Consider the following 27225-nt stretch of genomic DNA (forward strand, 5'->3'; position numbering starts at 1 on the left):
GTCGCGTCAACATAGTACACATAATGCCTTACAGACGTGTAGCTGGTGCCTCGCTTCTCCGCAGAATGACGAATAATGGCTTAGTAGGTGCTTCCCAACTTCACAAAAATTGTGATTTACGGCGTAGTGGATACCTTTCTAGTGTAATTGTATTCTAGCCCTAAGAGAGCTTACAAAGGGCTCTAGAAACGCCGCTGTTCGAGCTTTCGCTCTGACTGTGCTGCTGTTTCAGCGCAGGCCTGGCGTTTTTTGTCGTATCGCTGGCGACCCACGCTAGTTTCCATTTTGGGCTTGTAGCGCCACGCCGCTCTAGGCCAATCGGCCTGGGAAAAGGAAGGGCGTCCCGTTGCTCGTGGTGGCGCGAGCTAGTGGGAGCGCTTTCCCTCTTGTAGTCATGCCACAGGAGGGAAGAAAGGAGATGGCTGAACCAGAATGTCAGTATATATGTTACAACATGACCACAATCCTGAGGCTAAGGTTACAGCGCAAACGCGCAAAGCACTCACGAAGAATAGAAACGTGCGACACCAGCGCTGAATAACTGCTTGATTCTTTCATGCGCCAAAGCACATAAAAGCGCAAGTCAACGTTGCCGCACTTGCGCACACAATAGCTCCAAACAAAAAAATGTAACAAGGATGATAGTGTATTAGATACTCGAATGCATGAAATGATATTCAGATGGGTGCCGGGAAAAAGAAGTAAACAAGAAGCAAGAAGGACAAAGAAGTTTGTTTGTGCTGTAATTTCAGCCTCAGAAATATGCGCCAACTAGAGCCAAATGAAGTTTTTTTCTCATTGACCAGAATCGACGCCCGCAGGGAATGTGAGCAGTCACGTACCACTGCCAAGCACGCCCTTTATTTTCTTCTCTTGAGGTCTCGCGCTATGCGGTTTTGTTTGCCGCCCAAAGGAAGGCGCTGCAGGGCCTTGGGAAAACGCGAGCGAAAGGTTCTGAGAGTGGCTTCCGTTCTGCTCATGGGTCCTGGCGGCTAGCAAATTTCTTGGCTCCGTAATTATAAAACTGTCTAGTGTTTCGCCGGAGTTGGCATGCGCGCCCTCGACTTGTGCTTTGGCACACAGGGCATGGTCGAACGTTCTCGCCCGATCGTCTTTTGAAGGGGAGTTTTGTACATCTTGTACTTTTACCGCAAAGTTTGCGTTGAAGCTATAAAACACACAAAGGTCAATTCCCTCGCTGCAGCGGCCGCTTTTGCGTAAGGAGTGACCTGCTAGCTAGACGAGTCAATGTACGAGTTCGTTGAAGTAACAACTGTGACAATTCGCGGACGTCCTATGTATATACTTGCGTTCTTTTTGTGCCTCCTTTGTGTTTTAGGAGCGCACTCCAAGTGTCGAGCTGTGACGGTTGTTCGCACTCGCCATGTATGTTTCCTTTTCCTGCATCTTTTGTGTTTGAGCATCGCGCAGCAAGTTTCTAGCTGTTTGCCGTTCTTCCTGTGACATTCCAATTTCTTGCTATCGCATTCATTGCTTCGCCCTTGAGGCGAAACTGTGACTTTTATTGCGATAGCAATTATATGGACAGTCTCGGCTGATTTTTGCCGTCGCCGCCGTCATGCACCGTATATGTATAAGTATGTATATCTGCACATCCCTCTCCCCTTTCCCCCCTCTCACCTTTCCCCCTCTCCACTTTCCCTCTGAAACGCGGGCTAGACATACCGAAATTCTCTCCTGCGCAACGCCGCGATGAGCACCAGCGCATGCCCGTCCCCTCCCCCTATCTCTCCTCTCCTAGGCTGCCCCCATCTCGCAGGCCTGCTTCGTACTGTCGCGGTCGCACGCGTTTTTCTATCTCCTCAGTTTTTCATTTTCTCCTTTTATTTTTTGTTTAATTTTTCATCCACAGTAATGATCTCCTTACCCCCTCCTCTATCATTTGATTTACTTATCTATTCTGCTCTCCCGGGTCCAGCCCTCATTGGGGATTAAGTAGGGCGATGTAGGTCCGCCTAACCTTTCTTTTTTTTTTGATCGGCCTTTTCTTTTATATCATGTTTTTTTTTTTTTTATTACGCCCCACCAGCCGATTCCCTCCCTGTCCCTCGACACTCCTTGCGATGGACGACAACTTTCCGCCAAGCTCTCTGTCGGAAATCACCATGAGCTGTAGCTCTAGGCGCTCTCGAGCGTTTGAACTTCTACTTCGGGAGGCAAACCTCCTCCTCTGGCAAGATGACGCCAAAAAATCGCTGTCACCTCGCCGCCGTCCTCGCAAGGTTCGCAAGAGTCTTGCTCAGCCACGCAGGTACAAACGACCCGCCACTGTTGTGCCAGGCTCCACAAACCAGGCGCCCGAACCGCCATCCAGCCCCGGCCCCTTCAACTCCACGGGCGCCGTTCCCTCCACAGTCGAGAAAGACGCTGCTGCCATCTTGGCTCGTCCTCCCTCCCAAGTCGGCCATTTTGACGCCGAGGCAGATTCCAGCGAGCAGTCACGGTGTATCAGGAGGGTAACGACCGCATTGGCATTCCAGAGGGAAACCAGGAGGGACAATGCCCCTTGTCAAACAAGAACCCTCCCCCTCCCATCGCAGGGGGGAGCGAAGAAATCACTGCCTCATCAGCTTCGTTGAATGAAGCCACACGAGCGCCCACCAGGCCCTTTTCTCCCTTTGCTGACGTCACGGAGGAAGCACAGCTGACTCCAGGGAACCCAGCTCCCGTTCACACGTGCACAGCAAGGTCAGGCGAGCCATTGCCCATTCTTGAGGGAAAGGAGCCCCTGAATGGCGTGCCCTCCTCCCCACTCCCTCGCGCCAGCCGCGTGCTGGGACAGCTGACGGCCGTAGAGTTCCCCGCCCTCTCCCCCACTGGGGCCCCGAGCGCTACAGAGCTTTGCGCACCAAGTGTTCCCACCGGGCGTCGGTCTCAGCGTGCTGAGAAGCCCGCTGCCAGCGACCCACGCCCCCGACCCCCACGGCACACAAGCCCCGGCACCCAGCTGGAGACGGTACTTTAGAGGGCGGCTGTGAGGAGAGAAACTTTCCGAACAGCCACACAGGAAGCCATCTCCTCCTGTTTGGCTCCTCTGGAGGGCGTCAGTCGCGTCCGCCTAAATTTCGGTCGCAACGTCGTCGCGGTCGACGTCACCGCCGGAACTCCACTCCACCCCCTGCTCGCTGTGGCTGACATCTGCGGAATTGCTGTGCGCGCGAAGCAGGCGTCTACGAACACCTGCAGCGGCGTCATCTATAACGTCGGCCCCGCGCTAGACGAGGATTCGATCCGCGCCAATATCGCGTCACGGTTGCCTGTCCATCAGTGCTCTCGCTCTGGCCGCCACGTTATTGTGCGCTTCGCCGGCAACAAGGCTCCCCCTGATGTGGAACTTTTCAAACAGCGCCGGCCCGTGCGTGCTCGCCGTCCACGACCAACCCAGTGTGAGCTCTGCGGACGCTATGGGCACACGGACGTAACGTGCAAGTCTGAGCGGCGATGTGTGCGTTGTGGCGGACCGCATTCCCTCGGTGAGTGCACCGCGAAGAAGGCGAGGTGCTTCTATTGTGGCGCAGCTCACCCTGCTACCGAGCCCCGCTGCCCTCGTTGGCAGGATGAGCGGCGCTTGTTGGAAGTGCGCGCCGAATCGTCGCTCCCAATCGCGCGCCGTGAGGCGCTCGCTATCGCGCGTGGACAGAATACAGGAGACCCAGCAACACCCGGCTCTACCACCATTTCCCGTGCCCACCCCCTGGTTTGCGAGAACTTTCCGTACGCGGCGGCCGCTGGTCTTCCGTCTGCAAAGAACTCACAAACCGCCACAGACAAGAGAAACTCTGTGATCGCTGTGTTCTCGGCAGTGCTGACAGCCGCTATGAATTTTCTCCCTCTCGGTTGCCCCGTTCGCCCGCTCTGTGCTGCAGCGCTGGCCACCCACCTTACATTAACAAATGATGGCGAGTGATCTACACGAGTCTAGGCCACGGATACTGCAGTGGAACTGCCGTTCACTGCGTCGCCGACAAGCAGAGCTCGCAGCGATCCTTCCCCTGCGCGACTACGACGTCCTTGCTTTGCAGGAGACGTATGTTCGCGTAGGGGATGTTTCGCTGCCCGGCTACATCGGCTACAGCAGTTCCACGCAGTGTGCGCTGGCTGAGTGCAATAATGCGCCGTGCTGTGACACCGCCCACCCGCCCGGGAAGCCGCGCGCCGGTTTGTACATTCGTGACACACTAGCTCATGCGCTTGTCCCCACAGAACATTTATGCTGTGCGACGAGGGAGTGCGTTGCTGCCACGGTCCGTGTGGACGGCGTGGACACTTCCGTCGCGAGTGTTTATGTGCGCCCAGTCGTCGCGGCCAGCTGCGCGTTTGTGCCGCGCCTTGTCGCCGTGCTCGCGCGTGACCACGTACTGTGTGGAGACTTCAACGCACACCACGTCAGCTGGGGTTGCCGTGCCACGGATGCGCGCGGTAGGGAGCTATGCGACGCGATCAGTTCGGTGGGACTCCTCGTACTAAACTCCAGGGAACCCACCTTCATCCGTCGCAGTGCGGTCTCGACAGTGATTGACCTGGCGCTGGTGTCAGAACGCTGCTCCTACGAGTGGAAACGCCACGCTGACACTGCTGGTTCTGATCACTACCCGATCACACTCCTCCCGTGCCACCCCAGCCGCGGTGCTGTTCGTGAATACAGTGTTGTACGGTGGCCACTTTTCCGTGACCAGTGCGCAAGCGTGCAGAGTAGTGATGATTTCTTTTCGCGCATCGCGGACTGTGCTGAGCGTACCACTACGCGCTCTGTTGTTCCCGCCGGCACGCCCTGCCCTGACATCAAGCTGCTCAACCTCCGCGCAGTGCGCCAACGAGCACAGCGGCGGGCGCTGCGCTCCTCGGTCCCCGGCGCAGGGTTGCCAATGGTGGCTACTTTTCGCCAAATTGGCGAATTTGAGAGGCCCGTGGCGACCTAAAATTACGAATGGCGACATGGCGAATTTTTGGCGATTTTCGGCTTATGTCTCCACTGAGTTATGCAACCTAAGCTCAGTGTCTTCCCAACGATTGAGCGGCAACATTCTCTGTATTTTTCTTGGGTTTAGACCCACGAGTAGTATGTGCATATTACGCGTCATTCGGTATGTCCGTCCTGTAAGTCGTGTGTATCTCCTCAATTCATCTAGATGCAGGAGGTACTGGAATGTTCCTCAGCGACATTCTAGCAAAATGTAAGTCAGCGGACCGCCTTGCAAACCGCGAGGGGGCAGTGTTTGACTATAAGTTTATGGCTTTAGGTGCTTTAAAGGGACACTAAAAGGCAAATAACAACTTATGTCAGAGTGAAAGCTCAATGTATGACAACTTCTAAAACCGCAATATTATCAACAGCAGTGCCCTACTTACGGAGAAATTAAGCTAAATGTATCACATGATGAGCGCCACGAGTGGGACATTTTCGAAGTGATCCCGATGCCGTATTAGAGTCTGCCTACAATAAATCACTAGTAATCAAACTAGCAGCAATAAAAAAAGAGCCTTCCGTGCATCAAAAGACGTAATAAAATGCTGTTTGTTCGTTTCCGTTTGATTCATGGAAAAAAGAACTTCTGTGGCGTTGCCATGGGGAACGGCGCGCGTGGTTCAAAGGTTCCGTTTTCGCCGAACTGCGCTTCGCCCGGCGCCCTGCTTCGCTCACGCGGTCGCGTCTCAGTGGTAGTTTCGGTATCGCTTACTACCGCGTGTGTTTTGCGTGCTCGTGAAAGTCGCTCTGACAGGAAGTTCGACAAAATGCCGCATGCAACGACGCCGGTACTACGAGCCCTCAGCAGCATACCGCATTCACCGGGGCTCAAGTCACTGAATTGGAGCCCAGCGTCGCGAGCCAATGTGTCGTTGTATCCATTGCGGCGATTGCGCCAAGCTTCGATGGCTTCGATGGCCGTTGTTGCTGCTGTGGGTCCCGCTACTTTCTCTCTGCTGCTACTAGTGTCGGCGGCCGCGCAGTAAAGGCTGGCAACGTTGGGCACGGCAGCAGTGACGTATGAAACTCGGATTTCAGGCGGGTGATTTGAAGTGCGCTAACGCGATGCGGACCACTAAAACGCGATTTTATTTCAAAATAAGCACTTCCTTGGCATAAAAGTAGCACTACGAGGTTTCTGGACCGCTATTTCAACAATCAACGTCGACTTAATATTTGCCTTTAGTGTCCCTTTAAGCTTCTCTAAAGTTTCGCTTCTGAAGGGGCTAGACGACGGGTTGGCCGCCTGTTCCGACCATGTCTTCCGCCAAAGCTCCAACTGTTCTGAATAGCTTGGCGACTTATTCACTGTTGCAGTACCCCCAATTCAGCTCGTAAAGACTGTTTTGGAATAGCGAAGAGAGGCGGATACGCGGCTATTCGTGCAATAAAAAAATATTTATTGAGGCATTTTCCACTGTTCTCGGTGAGCGTGTGCAATGAAAACAATTGCTATGTAACGTTTTACACCGTCTACCTGATCATTAATAACGCATCAGATTGCCGCGTGTAGATATAGGTGACTATAAGAAAGGGTCAGTGGCGTCTGGTATCATATTAGTTCACACTGAAAAGGTGTAAGACTCACTAATGATCGGTTCCTGTAAGAATGCTGTCGTGTTACCTTTAATAAACCTTTTAATACTTTTAATTCATATAAGGGTACGTAAAGCTGTCTACAAACAACGCTTTCACGGTTTTCGCCCAAGGTTTACCACACCTTTACCTTTGAAACGAGCGGACAGGGATGGAACGATATCATGAGCGTTTCATTCATCCACCCTTGGGCCACCACGCACATCTTGCGGCTAGTCGGCGAAGTAGCACTATGCACTCCCATGGTGAAGCGGGCGAAACGACTGGCATTGAGAAACGTCAACATAATTTCAGGGTCTTGGATGGTACTGTATTCTACGGGGCTATACGTGAGTGGAAACTTTTATTACTAGGTATGCCGCACATATCTAGAATGGCGACTTCTTTGGCGACATTTGTAAAAAAATGGCGACTTTTGGCGACTTTTTGCTCTTCGTTTGGCGACATTTACTCGAAAGTCAGTGGCAACCCTGCCCCGGCGCATGGACAGAGTACAACCGACTCGACGCTGTGTGCCGGCGGCACGCCCAGCGGCTACGCGACCGCAGCTGGACGGGCGTCTGTTCCTTTCTGAGTGATCCACGAGGACGTCGCCGCGGCTGGCACATCATGCGCGTCCTGATAAACCCGAAAGTGTCGCGCTACCCAGTGCTCGCCATAGCCGTTGCGCAGGGCATCGCTGAAAGGGAGCTTGCTGAACTGCTTGCCGCCTCTTTCGCGCCTCCTTCCCCTCCTAGAGCGGGGAGCGCTGGCGGTGTCACGACAAACGCCGCACCCTCGCTCCCTCCCGTGGATCTCATCACCTAAGCTGACATTCGCTCTCTCTGCAAGGAGGACTTCTCCCTCTACGAACTGGAACGGGTTCTCCTCAGAAAGCGCAAGCGCAGCGCCCCTGGAGCGGACAAAATCACTCATCAGCTGTTGAGAAACCTGGATGCCTCCCAGCGCCCACTCTTGTTGGATGCATTCAACAGAGTTTTCTCCAACAGAGTTTTCTCCAGAATGGCGTTCCGCGACTGTGATACCTGTCCTCAAACAAGGCAAACCGCCGCGATCGGTGACGTCATACAGGCCCATCTCTCTCACTTCTGTGGCGGGCAAAACTATGAAGGAGATGGCTCTTTACCGGCTACAGTGGATCGCGGAGGTGCGCAACGCTTTCCCATCAGAGCAGTGTGGATTCCGGCCACATCGCGCGACCATCGACTGCATTGCTGCAGTCGTGAGCACCCTCGAGCAGGCCCTTCACGATGGAGAAATGGCCATCCTACTCCTCCTTGACATAAAGTCGCCGTTCGACTCGCTCCCCCACTCGTCTATCTTCAGTGCTGTGCGCGCGCTAGGTGTTGAGGGCAAACTCTTGAACTACGTTCAGGCCTTCCTCACTGACCGAACGTTTACTGTGCGCGTGGGCGGGGCGACAAGTGCGCCGCGATCTGTCAGCTGTGCCGTCCCATAGGGCAGCGTCCTCAGCCCGTTTTTGTTTAATCTGGTACTCGCGCCGCTCGTCAAGTGCCTACCTGAAACGGCTGTGTTCCCTGTTCGCGCAGTGGTGTACGCTGATGACGTCGCATTGTATGTGCGTGGACCGACCCGAAAGTGCTCGGTGGTGCGCGCTTGCATGCAAGAGGCCCTCCAATGTGTGGCCGCCTTCGTGAGAAACATCGGCCTCACGATCTCGGCGCCGAAAACCGAGGCCCTCGTCGTCCACCCTCGTGCTGAAGCCCGACGACATCTTCCGTGCCTTCAGCTGGATGGTGCACCAATAGTTTGGAGTAGCAACGTCCGCTGCCTCGGCCTGACGATGGACAATCGCCTCCGATGGTTCCCGGCGGTGCGACGTGTACGACAGACGACGCGTCGCGTGGAATCGGCCGTGCGCCAACTACTCGCAGGCGGCAACGGCTGCCCCGCTGCCTTCGCCTGCACCATCTACGAGGCGATGGCTCTATCTGCCATCCACTACGCACTGCCGATCTGGAAACTCCAGGCGCCACAGTGGCGACTGATCGACCAGGACCACCGCCGAGTCATCCGCATGTGTCACGGAATGCCTCGTGGCTCTCGTGTGGCCGAGACCCTCGCGGAGGCTCGTGCGTGGCCTGCGTCGCTCATGGCGGACCTGCGCGCATTGTACTACTTGCAGCGTCTCCACCGAGTGCCTGATGCAGGTCCCCTCCTCTCGCGGTTACGTGCTGTGCCAAACTCACGTGTCGGCCAACTTATCGACGTGTACGACGGTGTTGTGGCTGACGCCCCGCACGCCTTTCGCGCTGGCCACCCCCTCACCGTCGAGTGCCCCTTCGAGTGAACTTGCACCTGCCGGGCATTCGATCCAAACGCCACACCCCCATCAGTGCCATTGCTCAGAAGGCCGCGGCGCGGATGTATGAGGACCTGGCCGGGAGGACGCAGGTGTTCACCGATGGGTCCGTCCTGCAGGATCGCTCAGCCACGGCCGCCTGCATAGCCCCTCATCTCAGCTCGGAACGACAGTGCCGCTTGCGATACTGTGCATCCTCAACAACAGCTGAGCTAGTCGGGCTCCAGCTGGCTGCAGACCTCCTGCGCAATTCGCTGGCCGTCACGAGCGCAGCAATCTTCTGCGACTCGAAACCTGCCCTCTGCCAGCTCGCGAGGGAGGAACGAGGCCCCCTTCTTGCTCAGCGTGCCGCTCTCAGCCTGCTGGCCCTCCAGGAACGAGGCTGTGATGTGGTCCTTCAGTGGCTCCCTTCACACGTCGGCATCGCGGGCAACGAGGCCGCAGACGAACTCGCAAAACGTGCACACTCCGCCGAGACTTCGCTGACGGATTACGCCAGCTCGTTCGACTCGGCACGCAACAACATTCGCCGGGAGCTGGTGCGCGAGCATCCTGACGCACGGGTCGCCTCCGGACAACCCTTCCTCCCATCCCAGCCACTGGTTTAACTCGCCGCGAGCGCGCGCTTCTTCTTGCCCTGAGGACCGGTTCTGTGTGGCCCGCAGAACGCAGGCATCGTCTTCGCGGCGCCGCTGCGCCGAACTGCACCGATTGCGGCGCGATCGAAACCCTGTGCCACCTATTGTTTGACTGTCCTTCTCTCAACACTGCGCGGAAGCGGCTCGCCATGAAGTACCGCCTCGTCGGACTGCCGTGTGCGACCCTACAGGACTTGCTCCATCCCACCGGCCACGTGCACCGTCGCCGATCAGCCCTTGCGGCCCTACTCGCTTTTCTCGAGGATGCCGGCCTAGTCGAACGAATTTTCTAGCCGCTCACCACGGTGACTCGGACGCCCGTTCTCCTGCCCCCCACCCCCTCACTGTTTTTTTTACCACTCATACCTTTCTTTTTCTTCTTTTACCATACTCTTTTCACTCTCACTGTCCCTTTAATCCCGAATCCCCCGTGAGTGTATCGGTTGAGGTGTCCTCACTTGAGAGAGAGTTATCGTGCACTCCAGACCCAATTTCCATTTTCATTTCCTTCTTCCTTTTAAGAATCACCTCCCCCCCCCCGACTGCGTTCCCCGCTCGCCCTGTGAGAGAGAGAGAAATAACTTTATTTATCCCATCTTAAGGGAAAGGGGCTGCGAGATGAAGGCGAGGGATCCTACTCACGGTAGGCCTCCTCTACCACAGAATTAACGGCCAGGCTACAGGGAAGACAAGACGCGCGTAGCGTTCCTCTTCGGTTTCCACGACGCCAGGTCGGTAGCATGCCCAAAGAACGCCAACGGAACGCGATCGTGCAAGTGCTCCGGCTTCGCATCGCCTCATGCTCCCCTTTAGCGGGAAACGGTGTAATTTTCTTGCTATCGCATTCATTGCTTCGCCCTTGCGGCAAAACTGTGACTTTTTTTCTTTCTTTTCCTCGTGCTGCAGCCGCTTAGGAATGCCCCAGCAAATTTCGCCGTGGGTTCCTTCGTGGTTCTTTCTTTCTTTCTGCCTTTTGCGCTCAAACTGAGTGGGCGACCCTCTGCTGCGGGTTGTGTCACGCCATTTCACTTACATCCGCTAAAGAAGGCTGGACCGCTAGCGAAAACTCATAGGAGAAAAATATTTATGTTGCTTCCTTTATTTCAGTGGTTTCGAAGTTTCTCACAATATATATATATATATATATATATATATATATATATATATATATATATATATATATATATATATATATATATATATATATATATATGCGACAGCCCCTACTTAGCGATTTCTCCTAAGTGCTTGCTTTGATTGTGGACTTTTACTGTTGGGTCCTGTGTCCGAGTTTGATTTAGTAATGCTCATGCATGCTGAATGGAATATTGCCGGGCTGTTTGCTCCCTGATTTTGATATTAACAATATGCCTCATATAATAGGGCGTACAGGCTAAACCTCAGATACGCACTGCAGAAGAACGCAAACAGACCGCAGCATATCATTATAGAAAGACACATAGAACTGCATCTCATAGTACAGTAGTCAAGAAAAATCAGCCCGCTTTTATAACGCGACTTTTGACTGCTGCCAAACAATGGTGACGTGCCGCTCGTACAAGCGTTCTTATTCTTTAGAGTACTTAATCGTTCGTGCTGAGTCACGTAAAAGCACCAACAAAGTATTATTTCATGGAATCACACAATTAACACTCATAGACTACAATATAACGCAGCATCAACATACCTCTTCTACCCCAGGTAGTTGATACAAAGAAGATGCCGCAGTTGCCACCACCAAAAGTAAATAATAGCTCCTCGTATGAGTAGTACCCGCTACCTGCACGTACATTAAAAATGTCAGAAATGATTCCTTTATTCATTGATATACTGGATAAGATACAACGATGCCTTCATTGATGTTGCTTACACCTGCTCGTATTACTGTAACTAATGGATTAAAAGAGACTAAGAACATGGACACCACAGGAGACAGTCGCCCATCACAAACATTAGCTCAATTCCGCACGCCTGCAAAGGAAGTTACCAAAAAGAGAAAACTAAATCTGTTTTCTAAAGAAGTGAAGTTCACACAGCATGTTTGTACATTCCTACATAATGCACATGAACATGTATATTTCTGCATACATACATATGAACTACAGGCCTAGAGAAGGTGATAAATACAGAAATTGTATGACATTCATAAAACTAACAATATATTTAACAGCGAACGCTAACGACTTTTCTGAATAATTTCAAGTTCTGTGATCATCAAGAACACGTCGCAATATTTCTTTACCACATGTCATTTTATGCCCTGCATCAACTGTTATCCTTAAAATAAGCGGCGCAAGAGCAAGCAACGTTAAACCTACGTTTATTTTTTGCCACACACCATGGTCACTCCAGAAAGAGGAGCCTTACTGTTTGTTCAACATGATCGCATTCTCACTGTGTGCAAGGGGGAGACTGAATTATGATAATAAGAAATATGCGTGCCATTTAGGTCCCAAAACCACGTTATTATAACAAAGCTAACCGTAGTATAGGGATCCTCAAATTTAAACCATCGAGTGTTCTATAACCTGCACTGAAATTGAACTGTAGCCGGGCTTCTAGCGATTCCCCTCGCTCGCAATACTACCACCGCAACCCAGATCATACCCAAGGCTTTCGGGCCCGCCGCCGAGCGTAACCACTGTTTCACTTAGGTGGACCAACATGTTGAATTCTGGGCGCTGTTTGACGCCCATGTAATTTCGCAAGCGGCAAATGACGCAGTAAAGTTACAACAAATAAACATTATTGACAACATTTTCGTGAGCGGAGTGTGCTAAGTTAGGGTTGTTAAGGATCCGGTCTGATAACACTTGCTTAAGAATGTGCGTTACATTTTAGTGTAATATCTACTGCAATTATGAATTTAGTATCTTCTGCTTGGCTATATTCGTAGCTTTATTCGACAGGGCAAAGCAATTCGTTGTTAGGTATTATTCGACGGGCATCTTCTCGACAGCGAAGACGAGAGGTCGAAGTGCTATGAGTAAACATTTAACATACGCAATCACAAATAAATATATGCAGAATCGGGAACAACAACGCATCATAAAGTGTCAGTTGGACAGAATGCAGAAGGCGCTGCAGCAGGCACTGCAAAGTGCAGCATGCGCTGCATATTCGATATACGAGATATATTATTCGAAAAAAAAAAGAACTCTAGCCCGCAAAGCATATTCAGGCATTTACTGAAACCTTCTGAGGACACCCCACAAAAGATTTCCTCGATCAGCAATCACAGTGCTGATACCTTTCATTTTCTTTTTTTTTAAAGACTACACGTTTGCTCGTGTGTTTGCTCGCATGTGTGTGAACTATCTAATCATACCACCCTGATCGCGGAAAAACTTCAAAATACAGAACGCGGTAACAACGGCGATTTGTATGGTCGTTGTATAGGAATCGTTTATGGAAATTGTATGGGAATCGAGTTGTATGGGCGTTAAGATTCTGCATGACTGCAATGAAATTATGCGCAATTTATGAGCACCCCTGCCTGTCCATATTGGGCAAATTGTTAATGCGCTGATTTATGTCGGTCTATAACTTCGGCGATGAATCATTCAGTGTGCAAGATATTCTTTTTGTGGGAAAATCCTTTTGCAGCCATAATTGTCGCTATGCGCGCTGCCTTCCCAACATGGCGTACATAGAACACTCCAAACACGTACAGCCTTCCCTCCAATTCCCTTCTTCTTCGTGTCCGCGCCGAGCACAATGTCCCACATCCTCCGCCCCGACAATTGTACTAACATTTAGCTAAGACCCTCTTGAGGCAGCCACTAACATTCCGTATTGTCCTTTTCCGGAGGCCTCTCCTCCATGAATCACGCTGAGCTGTGAATTTCCGCATAACTTGGCTCGTCGCGCAAAAGTGCTGCACTAGTATGCCTCGTGTTATTTTGTCAATGAACTTCGGTTCACGACTAGCTGCCTTTAGCGTTAGAACCTTGCCGGAATATAAGACACTTGGTATTCCACGGTGCCGGAGAAAAAGATGAACATTCATCAGAAATGAGTCAAGAGCCTTGAAACTGCATTGAGATAAGTACACCGCTCTAACTACCGCGGATGTAAAAACAGTAATGTAGGCTTGAATGGTAAAAATTCCTTTCAAATACACAGTCCCAGCAAGGTCGACGCCGCTGGCTTGAGGGACTCTTATTGGGAAGAGGTGACGTTGGTTTCCAAACAGCATTAATTGGAAATCGCACGCACATACTACATTTACAGAGTACTTTCTTAACACATAAACATCCTCTAATTTGGCAGAGCGACTCACGTAGCTCAGCGCGAGCAGCACTAAGACCCACGTAAAGAATGCGCCGATGTGCGTCGTTCACAGTGAGGCGTCTGTTATACTGGCCCGGGTATAGCTGTGCGTGGCCTTTCAGGTCGTCCAAAGTCGTTGCGATGGCGAGTCGAGGCATAAGTCGCGATGCAGAAGTATCAGTAAATTGACAATAGATAGCATCTATAGATTTTTTAACACGAAAGTATTTTATGCCGGGGCAAACCAAGATTTTTCATGACGCATTTCCGTCTCGGCAATACGTCATCGAATTGAATGCCATCAAATGGCAAAGAAAAAAAAAACTACAAGAAAAAGTTCTGTTGGCAGGAGTCGAACACATGACCTCTCGGTCCGCGACGATGGCTGTCGGGCGTTTTGCCCACTGAGCTACCGCCTAACGTTTCCTTCTTTATTGCTTTTCTTTATTTACACATAACGGAGGTTACATGAACGCGCCTTTTATCTTTCACACTTTCCTCTCACAGTGCTCTTGCATGGATGGATGGATGGATGGATGCTATGAGCGCCCTCTTTATAACGGGGTAGTGACATGTGTGCCACCAGGCTCGAAAAAAAAAACAAAAAAAACGCGCCGTTGCTGCGACCATCCCATTCGGCACGTTTCCAATAGAAGTTAACTTCGTTTAACACACAGCGAGGTGGTTAAAGCCTCGCTCATAGCAGCCATCCATATCGAACAATAGCTCTCCGACGCTCGCCTCGCTGTCGCACCGCGTTCCCCGCTCGCCCTGTGAGAATTAACTGCCGGGCTAGAGGGAAGACACAACGCGGTAGCGTTTCTCTTCGCGTTTCACGGCGCTTTGGAGGAGTGCATATCGAGTATCAGTGTTCATTACGTGCTTGTTGATGCCAATGTGACGAGGTTTATTGGTCGTTGAAAGACGTAATGGTCGTCAGCGGCAAGCAAGCGAGAAGAAGCGTCCAGAGGCACAGCGGCGATCCGAAACACGAGCCGAGCGAGCCGAGCGTTGGCGATGCTGCTGGATGGAGGCGCATCTTCTTCTTCACAATCGCCCCCGCTGAAAAAGGAGCCATCCTGGCGACCTAAGAAGTTTCAGGTAGAGGCTCATGGTACGGCTTGAGGTGGGAAACATGGACGATGTCACGTCCACGCCGGCGCATGTCATCCGATCGAGAAACTGGCTCGATAAGAAAATTAACTGGAGAGGTTTTCTCCAAGATGGTGTAAGGGCCCTCGTACCTTGCAACGAGCTTCGAGGAGAGTCCTGGAGTCTGGTATGGGACAGAGAGCCATACGAGAGACCCTGGGGCATAGCTAGGGTCTGGAAGTGAAGTGCTGCGGTTTTCTTTCTGTCGCTGCTGCTCTTGTGAGGTAAACGTGCGGGCGAGCTGGCGGCACTCTTCGGCTTGTCGAGCAGCTTCGGAGACAGGTGGCCACTCGGAAGCATCAGGACGGTAGGGAAGTAGGGTGTCAATAGTATGTGAAGGCTCGCGTCCGTAAAGGAGAAAGAAAGGCGAAAATACGGTAGTTGTTTGTATCGCGGTGTTGTATGCGAATGTTACATAAGGGAGAACACGGTCCCAGTTGCTATGGTCAGATGCGACGTACATCGAGAGCATATCACCCAAGGTGCGGTTAAACCGTTCCGTGAGCCCGTTAGTCTGCGGGTGGTATGCTGTGGTTGTCCGATGAATGACGTGGCATTCCGAGAGCAGAGCTTCGACGACCTCGGAGAGAAAAGCGCGGCCTCTGTCACTAAGGAGCTCTCGAGGGGCGCCATGTCGAAGGATAAAGTGACGTAAAATGAAAGAGGCGACATCCCGAGCGGTAGCGCTAGGCAAAGCGGCAGTTTCGGCGTAGCGTGTCAGGTGGTCGACAGCCACGATAATCCACCGGTTGCCATCTGCGGTCATTGGAAGGGGACCGTAGAGGTCAACGCCGACGCGATCAAATGGCTTGGCAGGGCATGGAAGCGGCTGCAATGCGCCGGTCGCACGTAAAGGTGTCGATTTGCGTCGTTGGCAGTCAGGACAGCACTGCACGAATTTCCGCACAAAATTGTACATGCCGCGCTAGTAATAGCGATGGCGAAGGCGCTCGTATGTCTTGAAGACCCCGGCATGGCCACATTGCGGATCGTCGTGAAGAGAGGCGCATACTTGGGATCGCAAGCTGCGTGGAATGACCAGTAGCCATCGGCGGCCATCGGCAGCGTAGTTGCGGCGATGAAGCAGTTGATCGCGGATGGTGAAATGGGAAGCTTGACGACGGAGGGATCGAGATACAGGAATGGTGGATGTTCCACATAGATAATCAAGAAGAGAAGCGATCCACGGGTCACGACGTTGTTCGGTGGCAATGGAGTCGAGATCGAGAGATGACAAGGGGTGGACGCATGTGGTTGCGCACGCTGGATCTGGCGGTAAAGGTGAGCGGGAGAGGGCGTCAGCGTCAGAGTGTTTGCGTCCGCAGCGGTATACGACGCGAATGTCGTACTCCTGGATGCGAAGTGCCCATCGCGCTAGGCGGCCAGAAGGGTCCTTCAACGTGGCGAGCCAGCAAAGCGCGTGGCGATCGGTTACTAGATCGAACGGGCGGCCGTATAAGTACGGCCGGAACTTTCCAAGCGCCCACACCAGAGCCAAACACTCTTTTTCAGTCACGCTGTAATTCGTTTCGGCTTTCGTCAGCGTGCGACTAGCGTAGGCGACGACGTATTCGGAATAGCCGGGCTTTCGTTGAGCGAGGACAGCGCCAAGCCCGACCCCGCTGGCGTCTGTGTGTACTTCGGTAGGAGCCGTCGGATCGAAGTGACGAAGAATAGGTGGGGAGGTGAGCAGGCGGCGCAGTGTAGCGAAGGCTACGTCACATGCAGAGGACCAGGAGGAGAGGTTCACGTCGCCGCGAAGAAGCTGGGTTAACGGTGACATGATGGATGCAAAATTGCGAACAAAGCGCCGGAAATAGGAGCATAGACCTACAAAACTTCGAAGTTCCTTCATGGTCGTGGGCTTAGGGAATTCCGCGACTGCACGAAGTTTTGCAGGGTCAGGTAATACGCCCTGTTTGGACACGATGTGGCCTAAGATGACGAGCTCCCGGGCAGCGAAGCGGCATTTCTTGAGGTTAAGCTGAAGGCCAGCGTTGTTCAGACAAGTCAAAACGTGCCTGAGGCGACGGAGGTGTGTAGGGAAATCATGGGAGAAAACCACGACATCGTCGAGGTAACACAGGCACATAGACCACTTCAGACCACGTAGCGTATTATCCATAAGTCGTTCAAACGTAGCAGGCGCGTTACAAAGTCCAAAGGGCATGACGTTAAACTCGTATAGGCCATCAGGTGTAATAAACGCAGTCTTCTGGCGATCGGCTTCAGCCATAGGAACTTGCCAATAGCCAGACCGCAAGTCCAGTGACGAGAAGAATTCTGCTCCGTGAAGGGTGTCAATGGCGTCGTCAATGCGCGGCAAAGGATAGACGTCCTTGCGGGTTATCTTATTCAAACGACGGTAGTCCACGCAAAACCGGATAGATCCATCTTTCTTACGCACCAGTACGACAGGAGACGCCCAGGGACTGTGCGATGGTCGAATAACGTCTCTACGAAGCATGTCTTCGACTTGGTTGTTAATGACGCGGCGCTCTTCAGCGGAGACGCGGTATGGTCCTTGACGCAGCGGCTGGTGTAAACCGGTGTCGACGTAATGTTGTACTTGCGACGTGCGGCCCAGTTGAGGTTGCGACACATCGAAAGAATTCCGGAACTCGTGCAGAAGAGCAAGTAGGTCAGCGTGTTCGGCAGGGGTGAGGGTATCGGCGATGGCACTGGAAAATATATCACTGGATGACTCCCCGAGTGCCGACAGGGCATTTGGTGGGTCGCAGCAGTCATCCGGGACGTCAACCAAAGACGAAGAGTCGAGCATTTGGAAAGCGCCATCGTCAATGCCCTTCAGGATTTGTTTGATCCTGTCAGCTTCGGGCATGGTGTCGTTGACACGTCGACAAAGGTCGACGACGTCCTCAATATAGCTTGTGAAGCTTTCTCCAGTCTGCTGTGAGCGGACGCGCAAGCGTTGCTCCGCGCGCTGCTTGCGGACAGCTGGTCGACCGAATACTTCAGAGCAGGACGTCTTGAAGACGGTCCATGTGGGGATGTTCTGTTTGTGGTTGTTGTACCACAATTCGGCGACGCCAGTCAGATAAAATATGACGTAGCCTAGCTTGTCGGGGTCATCCCACTTATTATGCGCGCTCACCAGTTCGTAGTGGTCAAGCCAGTCTTCCACGTCGGTCTCATCTGCACCGCTGAAGACCTTTGGGTCCCGGAGCCGAGGAAGCCCGGTGCAGGTGACGGACAGGGACGAAGGCGCCGGTGGGTTTGCGTGGTGAGTCATGATCGGCGGTAGCGTCCGGCTACGCAGCTCCAGGGTGTAGCGACGGGGATGAACAGCACCCTCCACCAAATGTGAAGAGGTTTATTGGTCGTTGAAAGACGTAATGGTCGTCAGCGGCAAGCAAGCGAGAAGAAGCGTCCAGAGGCACAGCGGCGATCCGAAACACGAGCCGAGCGAGCCGAGCGTTGGCGATGCTGCTGGATGGAGGCGCATCTTCTTCTTCACACCATATTTGTGCGGGATTCACCATATGCGGTGTCCACGTAAATGTTGAGAACTTCAGCTACCGCAAGGGTTAAATCATGATCATGGGCGTTAGTCATCGGTACGGAGAAGTGCCCCTAGGCATCAACGTGAGTGTGTCCACATCAGGTGGCGCTGCATCTGCCAAACAACAATAGACATTATACAAGCTCTGCTATACCAAGGCACTAAAGCAATCAACTACTTCTGTGACGACAGGTTTCATTTTCGTTTTAGACCGATTCCTATGACAAAGAGATCAACCATCTTTTTTGAAACTATCGATAGTGTAAACAAACAATCTAATGTACTACTATGAACAAAGTATCGATAGTGCAATTAGGAGTACCATTGGTAATATTACGAGTGATATTCAAAATCTTTATTTTTTCCAAATAGATTTGGAATCGGCTTTCGGGCTGGAAGCTGCGGTCTGCAGCTTGACAGAGGCTCGAAAACCAAAAGACAAGGCAGGGCTTGACTTCAAGGCACACGTGGCGCCCCTCCTTGGTGCACATACTAAATCATGAACAGAAACATGTCAGTAGCTAAACATCGTTGAAGTAATATGTCATCAAAATAGCCAACTGTGAAATATGTGAATAGCGAACATGACGTTGAGCAGCCTCGTCTCTTCGTAGAAAAGAGCAACGTTACAATATCAAATATGGAACTAGAGATGACACCGAAATGTAGCTTAAATATACAAAAGAAGAAAAAAAAACATATTGAAAAGGAAAAAATAACCACACTTTACATCTATATAAACACACGCGCATGCATACATATGCATATACACGCATCTGTACAAAGTTAGATACACATGTACAACACATTGGGGAGAAATATTCACTGCATGACACTCATGTCTGCACATATATGCACACATACACATCTGTACAAACATAGATTCACATGTACAATACATAGGAAAAGATATTCACTGCATGAAACACAACATGAAGAACGAATGAAGACTGAGCGAGTTAGCTACTAAATTTATGCCAATGATAATGTACATATTTCATTAGGAATTGTTTTTGCTTGTTGCTTAATGATGAAGTACTCACATTGATGATTTTAAAATTATTTGACGGTAGTGAAGTTAACGTGGGTTTCCCTATATCTTTGTATCGATCAAGAATTGATGGCAGGTTGTGTTTCAAGGACTGCAGTTTATGAAAAGTACGGAAACGTGGTATTAGACATAAGTCAGTGCAGCGTGTGCGAGGATTACTGTACTGCTGAAGAAATGCAATTGAGGTGATAAAGTGCATGATAGTGGGCGAAGACACACAAAATGAACGCATAATACGAAATGCATACATCTCATTAATTTTCATAATGTTGTACGACTCGAAATAATGTTCTGTAGAAGACATGTAATCAATGTTGGCGATGTTGCGAACAGCTTGCCTTTGTAATAAGTAAATTCTCGCAAAGTTTTCTTTTGTAGTGGTCAGCCATACCAAACTACAATAATTAATATGCGATGCAAAGAGTGCATGATAAATTTGCATTTTCACTTGCAGTGGAAGAATTGTGCCACAACGCGACAGGCCTGACTGGCTGCCCAGGCGGCGCTGCGAGAACGGTGCTAAAAAGCGCCCCCAACGATAAGTTCTTTGGTTTCGAGTAGTCAGACTGGCGGCCGCATGCAGCACTAAGCTCAGATGCGCAATGGAGCCACCGCTGTCGGTTCTGCTGCGCTTTAGATCTCGGCCAATTTCTGGCGTGGCTGAGTTCTTCAAGCCAAGCAATCTGCGTAAACGCAAGAAGCTCGTCAACGTCAAGTATGTTTACGACGTGCAGGAGTTTGAAGGAACCATTTCGGCGCGCTGCAACTCGCAAGTGCAGGGAATCTCATACGACGTTGAACTCGAGTTAAGTTTTACGAGGCATGCTCGCGCGAATAACGACAGTGCATAAACGAAAAGATTGCTGTTAAGAAAGCCGAAATGATTTGCATTACACGACGAAACGGAATCAAGAAAGGTCAAATGACGAAGGCTAGCCGTCGGCGGCCCGAATGTGCGCATTCGCGCCATGTGCCGTTTTCTGCTGCATTCAGTCGCAAACACACTTTTTCCCCCATGCACGGTCGTAATTTTCAACATTTGCTTGTAGGGAATTCGTCAAATTCTGTCAGCGTGCGGTGGCGGTCGAGAAGCGACGGCGCGCAATGTTTACAGCCGGCCGCTGGAAGCAGCCGGCTGTAAGCTGCCGGAAAAATCGTAGGCACATACGCAGGGTGACTCATGGCATCGTTTTTCTCGTTTCCCACGAAATGCCGGCTGCATATCCTCGTGATCGCCGTCGGCAGCCACGGCGTGCCGTCTGGACTGCACACAGGGAATATATACATATATAAACGCGTGCACGCGCGTACGAAAAGTAATCAGCACGTTGCGTTGCAAACCACGTTTTGCTCGCGTACTCACTTCACGCGTCGGACGGCACGCATCCAGCGGTTCCGTCGCTCCACTTCGTAGGGCTTTCAGGGGAACCAGTAAAACCACACATCAGGATCCTTATCCCCACTTTCGAGGCAATTAACCACGCAACAATAATGGCGCGTTTACACTGAGACATTCGGCGGCGAGAGCGCGCGGAATCCGCTTCGGCGGCAGCTAGATCCGCCGGAAAAGCCCATTCCGCGCCGATCGGTCCTGGACCGATTTTTGCGGCAGCTGCCGCCGGATTCCCTCACCGCGAACCAATTGGAACGCGAGTCGAACATTCGAATAAATGGCGGCGCGCTTGTGATATCGGAGTCGTCGAAGCCCGCAGCAACAGCGAAGTCTTTCGTAATCATCCTGTAGCTCTCGACAACTACCAAGTGTTGTCGCGATTAGGATCTTTGCAATACATCATTGCGATCTCGCAAAACGGGTAGCATTGCCTCGGCTCGACCAAGCTTCTCGCGTCTTGCGAATCAGGACGAACCAACCACAACTGCTTGCGTCGTTTCTTTTGTTCGGCGAATGCACGTTTATCCTCGTCAGACATCCCCAGAAAGTTGCTTTGGAGCAGGCCCGGCAGTTCACCGACCCTGCTCCTGTTTATGCGCTTCGCCATAACGAAACGCGTACACAACGCAGAGTGCGTCGATGCCAGCGTTCCTGCTCGCGAAAGAACGATGGCAACTAGGCGCCCTAGTTTCGGCGGTGCGGTTGCTAAGTGGTGTGAACAATGTGGAATTTCGGTGGCGCGCGAACTCCGGTCGCTGTGGCCGGCGGATTCCCCAGTGTGAATGAGCCGTTACGGCGGCGACCGCGCTTCGGGACCGCGCGCTGCCCAGAGCCGTCGCCCGGACCACCTGCTTTCGGCACGGTTTGTTGAAGCAGGGATCGCTCGTCAACCATGTCAGACTCTGCAGGCATAGCGGACAAGTTCCTGCGTACGTTTTAAGCTCTTTTTGAGCCTGAAAACTAGGCGCAAAATTAAGTAAAACGCTCAAAGCAACTGAGAACTGCGTAACTCGCCGGTCGGCGTCCATTTTTGACTACCCAAGCAACTTCGGCGCACGCCACCAGACTCCGCCACAGTACTCAAAACGTCAGCGCGTCAGCCCTATAGCTCCCGTGCTCATTGATAGCTATTTGCACAAAAATTGGCAATGTGAGTGCCCAGCGTTCGAGTTAAATGTAACACCAAGAATTTTATATTCATTAACAACTTCAATCATGTGTCCGTCGAAGAAAATATCTTGCTCTAACTTAATTGATTTATTTTTGGCATGGAAAATGTACCTTGGTTTTAGTTGGTGTCACTGATCCCGTTAATGGGAATGGCAATGGCCGGGCGGATTCCAAGGGCTGGCGTCTCGGCCCTCCGAAAACGCACCACGAAAGTGTGGACAATTTAGAGTTGGTCCTTTTAGTGCGCCAGCGAACGCCGGTTGTGGTCCAATGACCGAGTCAGAGCCGAGAGTCGATAACACAAACGAAATATATTCTCATTTAAGGCAATACAACATCACCAACACATGCACACTCGGCTGGTACCAGTTACAGCTTCACAATCTAACACATGTGGTGTTAACACAACGGGAAACAAACAAATCACGCGCTACAAATACAATCTCATGCATTACAACTATTCAAGAACAGTTAAAGTACTTAATATACAACGGCGTACCCAGTCTACAATTCTTGGACGGTAGTTGAATGCTTCTCTTCTAGGGAAAACTCACTCTAACTCCAGCGTTGATCGTCGTTACTTGTCACGGCTCACGCGGCGTCCTCATCATTCCTCCAGATCGACAATCGACTGACCGCACACCATCATAAACACGTCTTGGTTGGCTGACGGAGCCATACTGAGCATACCTTCACCATCTCCGGGCCGGCTGACTCACTGACTGACTGACCGACTGCTCGCTGGTCGTCGTGGCACGCTTTTATCTCCTCTCTGCCGGGTTCTAGAAGCGTCGGCAGCGGTCTACGGCGTGCAGCACAGCCAAAGTTATGGAATGCTCGAGGTTTTTCTCGCCGGTTCGACTGGCGGTGGCCTAGCTTCACGTTGCGTCTTCCTTTCCCTTTAGAAATATCCATGCTTTGCCGGGCGTTTGATCTCGTTGTGTTGTTGTTGTTGTTGTGGTTCTTGAGGAAAAGGAAAAGGGGGATAATTTCTGTCTACGTAGTGGTGACACGGCTAGGCGCCCTGTAGGGGTAGGGGGAAGGGGATAAAAAGAAAAGTAGAAAGGAAAAGGGAAAGAAGTGATAGAAGGTCGGCAAGAACGACGAAGAGAGGAAAAGACAGGAAAAATGGGGGGAGCCGGTCACAAGAGTTCAGGGACGGGACGTCTGGCTCGAGTGGGTGAGGGGGAAGCAGCGTGTCGGCGTCTTTTGATACTTGTTTTTTGTAGTTTGCGTTTCTTCGGCTACCGGCTGGCGTTGTTCTATCCCGCTGCCTTTTGGAAGTGGACACGCGCACGCTTTATTTACGCGCTCGTTTGTGACCTTTGGATTAATTTTAAGGCAGTTAGAATGTGACCAGTATACCAGTTTTTCAAAGACGTGATTACACTTTGACGCTAGAGCTTTTCGATCAGGGCCAGGGAGCAGGATATTGCTGTTATCCGCATATACAACAAATGTTGACCTTGCTTCAATGCTGCATATATCGTTAATATATACGTTAAAGAAAAGAGCACCAAAATAGTGCCTTGCGGCACGCCGTGTTTTATAAAAAGGGGAGATGAACGGTAATTACCAATACACATACACTGACTCCTGTTTGTGAGATATGAACGGAATAATTCAAGCTGCTTACCACGAACCCCGTAATCTGATAGCTTTAGTAGAATAATGTTATGGTTCAGTGAATCGAAAGCATTATTGTAATCAATAAAGATACCGTGGGTTACAAGCTTATTTTCAATGTTATGTAGCACTGTTTCAATGTTTTTCAATGTTATGTAGCAATGTTTTAAAGTTAATAAAGCTGTTTCAGTAGAACACCCTTTCCTAAAACCAAACTGTGCGTCAGAAAGTAAATTTATTTTGTCAGAGAAGTTAGGCAGTCGAGAAAACAATATTTTTCTAAGCCTTTCGAAAAAGGGGAATCACAGATATCGGTCTATAAATTTTTGCATCATTCTTATTACCACTTTTGTAAATAACACACACTTTGGATTTTTTATTGCATCAGGATATTCACCTAACTGGATAGCGAGAATAAATATGTAAGCGAGGACAGGTGTGAGGTGTTCAATAACGTATTTTATAGGCTTCATCTGCAAGTTATCTATACATAAAGCATTGCTGTTCCTTAGACCTATAAATGTTCGAGAAACTTGAGCTTCACTTATATCGTGCAAAGCGAAGCTATCAGTTGGGCAATTGATTGTCGGCCGGATAACCTCAAGGTTACTATCTGCCAAGGCACGTTCTACAAAAACTTGAATAAAATGATCCACAAGCGCGTGTCCGGCAATTTCACGGTTATGAAGCCTTTCTTTAAGGGTGTTTCCGATTTGTTTTCACGACCCAGAACCTTCTCTTAACGTTTTCCACACGACTTCTGGATGTTGCTTTTTAATGTCAGAGAATAGTCGCTAATAATATGCTAGCTTTGCTGATTTAATGGCGTTAAGTTTATTTCTGAAAGTTTTAAGATCTTTCAGATCTGACGACATTCTTGTACGCAAAAAGATGTGAAATGATTGATTTTTTTATTAATAGCTTTCTTGTGAGGTGGTGTGGCCCAAGGTTTTCTTATTTTTTTGTTGGTTTAAAAGATCTCAACAGAAAGTGTGGGGCATAAAGTTGGGAAAATATTTCAATAAACGCCGAGTACAGAACGTGCACATTCTTAATTTTGCATTTTAAAGACCAATCCTCAGCACTAATACCGCGTTTAAATAAAAGTAAAGCACCGTCTGATACGTACTGCATCGTGAATACGTCTATTCGACAATTTTTATGAGTTTTGATGGTTAAGAAAAAGTGACACTTTTGCCGCCACGGCGAAGCAATGAATGTCATAGCAATAAATTGAAATGTAACGCGAAGAACGGAAAGCAGCTCGAAATTGCCCGCGCTTCACTCGAGCCCAAAGGACGCACGAAAAGAACGCACACAGGACGAGCGCGAACTATCATGCGTCCCAGCTCGACACTTGAAGCGCACTGCTCAAACATAAAGCAGGGCGCACGAAACGAACGAACAGGTACACACAGGACGAGCGCGAACTAAATGTTACAGTTACTCATTTCTGTTTGAACACCGCGCTCCTTTCCCAAACGCGGCCGCTGCAGCGAGCGAAGTGACCTTCGTACGCTCTGTGCCTTCAGCGCGGATATCGCGGGGAAAGCACAAAATATACAACCCTTCGTTCCACCCCCCGGACGCCCCCTTCTTTCCTCGAGATAAGCGCACGAAGGCGACCACCACCTGTAGGGCGAAGAGCAACGGCGCTCGCAGGAGCGGGGCGACGATCTTTAAAGCGGACCACGCGCGCACATCGCGCCATCTATGTGGTGACTAAGAAAGCATGCTGAAATAAATGGTGTGTATAATTACCTTGCCGTTAGGAGGCTGAAAGACGGAACTGTTCGTAGCTTAACCATCTAACGCCCCGCGCTGCGAAGCGAGAGGTCGCCCGTTCGATTCAGTGCGTCGGAAAGTTTTTCTGAGTTATTTTTTGTGGTTTTTCAGGAATTGAAACGAGGCCTGCAGACGCCTTCGATACTTGCTCATTTCGAAGGATACGCCGACACGGAAGTCCCACCGACGCAAGCAGCGTCGGGTTCGGAGCCGTGCTAGTGCAGAGGCCTGACGGACTAGAAAGAGTTGTTAGTTATCCAACCCAGTCGCTAATACGGCCGCCAACTCTTCCGCAACAGAAAAGGAGTGCCTTGCCATCATCTGGGCTACATCAAAGTTTCGCCCGTATTTTTACGGCAGGCTTTCCAAAGGTGTGAGCGACAAGCACGCCTTGTGTTGGCTAGCTATCTTGAAGGACCTTTCATGTCGCCTCGCACGGTGGAGTCTGTGACTTCAGGAATTCGACATTACCGTCGATTACAAGTCCGGACGAAGGCACTCCGATGCCGACTGCCTGTCCCGTGCCGCGATTGACCCACCGCCACACAACGACCAGGATGGTGACAACTTCTTTGAAACCTTAAGCGCTGATTACTTTGCCGAACAACGGCGAGCCGACCCGAAAGTCAAGGTTCTCGTGGAATACCTCGAGGGCAAGGCTGCCGTTGTTCCAAAGGTATTCACGTGATGACTGGCGTCGTTTTTTTGCGGAATGACGTTCTCCTAAAGAAAAACTTCTCGGCACTCCGGGCCGAGAAGTACCTCCTTATAGTACCTTCAGCATTACGTCCGGAGGTTCTGGAAGCTTTACACGACGACCCGACGGCTGGATACCGCGGTGTTTTCATTACGCTCTCAAGAATAGAAGAAAAATACCACTGGCCTCGCCTCACCACCTTACCCGCTAAACCGAGACAAGGGCCCTGCCCAAAGGCAGTGCCGCCGAGGTAGCCAAGTTCTTTGCTGAGAACATCGTCCGGCGCCATGGCGCGCAAGGGGCCCTCATTGCCGACAGAGGCACGGCCTTTACTGCGGACCTACTTAGGCGATCTTGGCATACAGACAGACCAGCCAACGCCGGACCACCGCCTACCACCCGCAGACCAATGGCCTCCCCGAGTGCCTAAATAAGGGCGTCGCCGACAGGCTGCCCATGTACGTTGACGTGGAACACAGGACGTGGGATGACATCTTCGATACGTGACCTTCGAATACAACACGGCCGTACAAGAAACGACGCAGATGACGCCATGCAAGTTGGTTTATGGAAGGAACCCGGCAACGACGCTCGATGCCATGCTACCCAACTTCAGCGATGTTGAAAACCTCGACGTCACTGGCTACCGTCAGCGCGCCGGAGAAGCCCGACAACTCGCCCCGCCAACGCATCAACAATGAGGAGATGACCGACAGCCACCTTTACAATCTTCCACGACGCTTCGTGGAATACAACCCAGCGACCGTGTTTAGGTCTGGACGCCGATATGCCGACGTGAATTCAGTGAAAAACTTCTTCGGAGATACTTCGGGCCACACAAGGTTTTTCCGCTCGGCGCTCTACACTGCGAGGTCATGCCGGACGGCATCTCGAACTTTCAGCGACGCCGCGCACGACTTGAAGTCGTCCATGTCGTGCGCGTTAAACCGTTTTTTACGGGTTAGTGAACCTTTGGACTGTACGTTTTGCTTTGCTATTGTAATTTATTTGT

The 27225-nt window shown here is 51.0% G+C and overlaps 1 protein-coding gene across 4 annotated transcripts in view; it reads right to left on the reverse strand.

The window, feature by feature from the left end:
* Window positions 1-27225, reverse strand: part of LOC119373547 (uncharacterized) — an 89189-nt gene that overhangs the window by 12837 nt on the left and 49127 nt on the right. For 3 of the 4 annotated variants that reach the window (XM_037643600.2, XM_037643604.1, XM_037643603.2), the window contains exon 4: window positions 11232-11324. The exons of the other annotated variant lie outside the window; for it this stretch is intronic. In XM_037643600.2, coding sequence (XP_037499528.1) covers window positions 11232-11324 — 93 coding nt within the window. The remainder of the gene's footprint in view (window positions 1-11231; window positions 11325-27225) is intronic. 4 annotated transcript variants of the gene reach the window in all.

This window comes from Rhipicephalus sanguineus, chromosome 11 (assembly GCF_013339695.2).
Source record: "Rhipicephalus sanguineus isolate Rsan-2018 chromosome 11, BIME_Rsan_1.4, whole genome shotgun sequence".
NCBI lineage: Eukaryota > Metazoa > Arthropoda > Arachnida > Ixodida > Ixodidae > Rhipicephalus > Rhipicephalus sanguineus.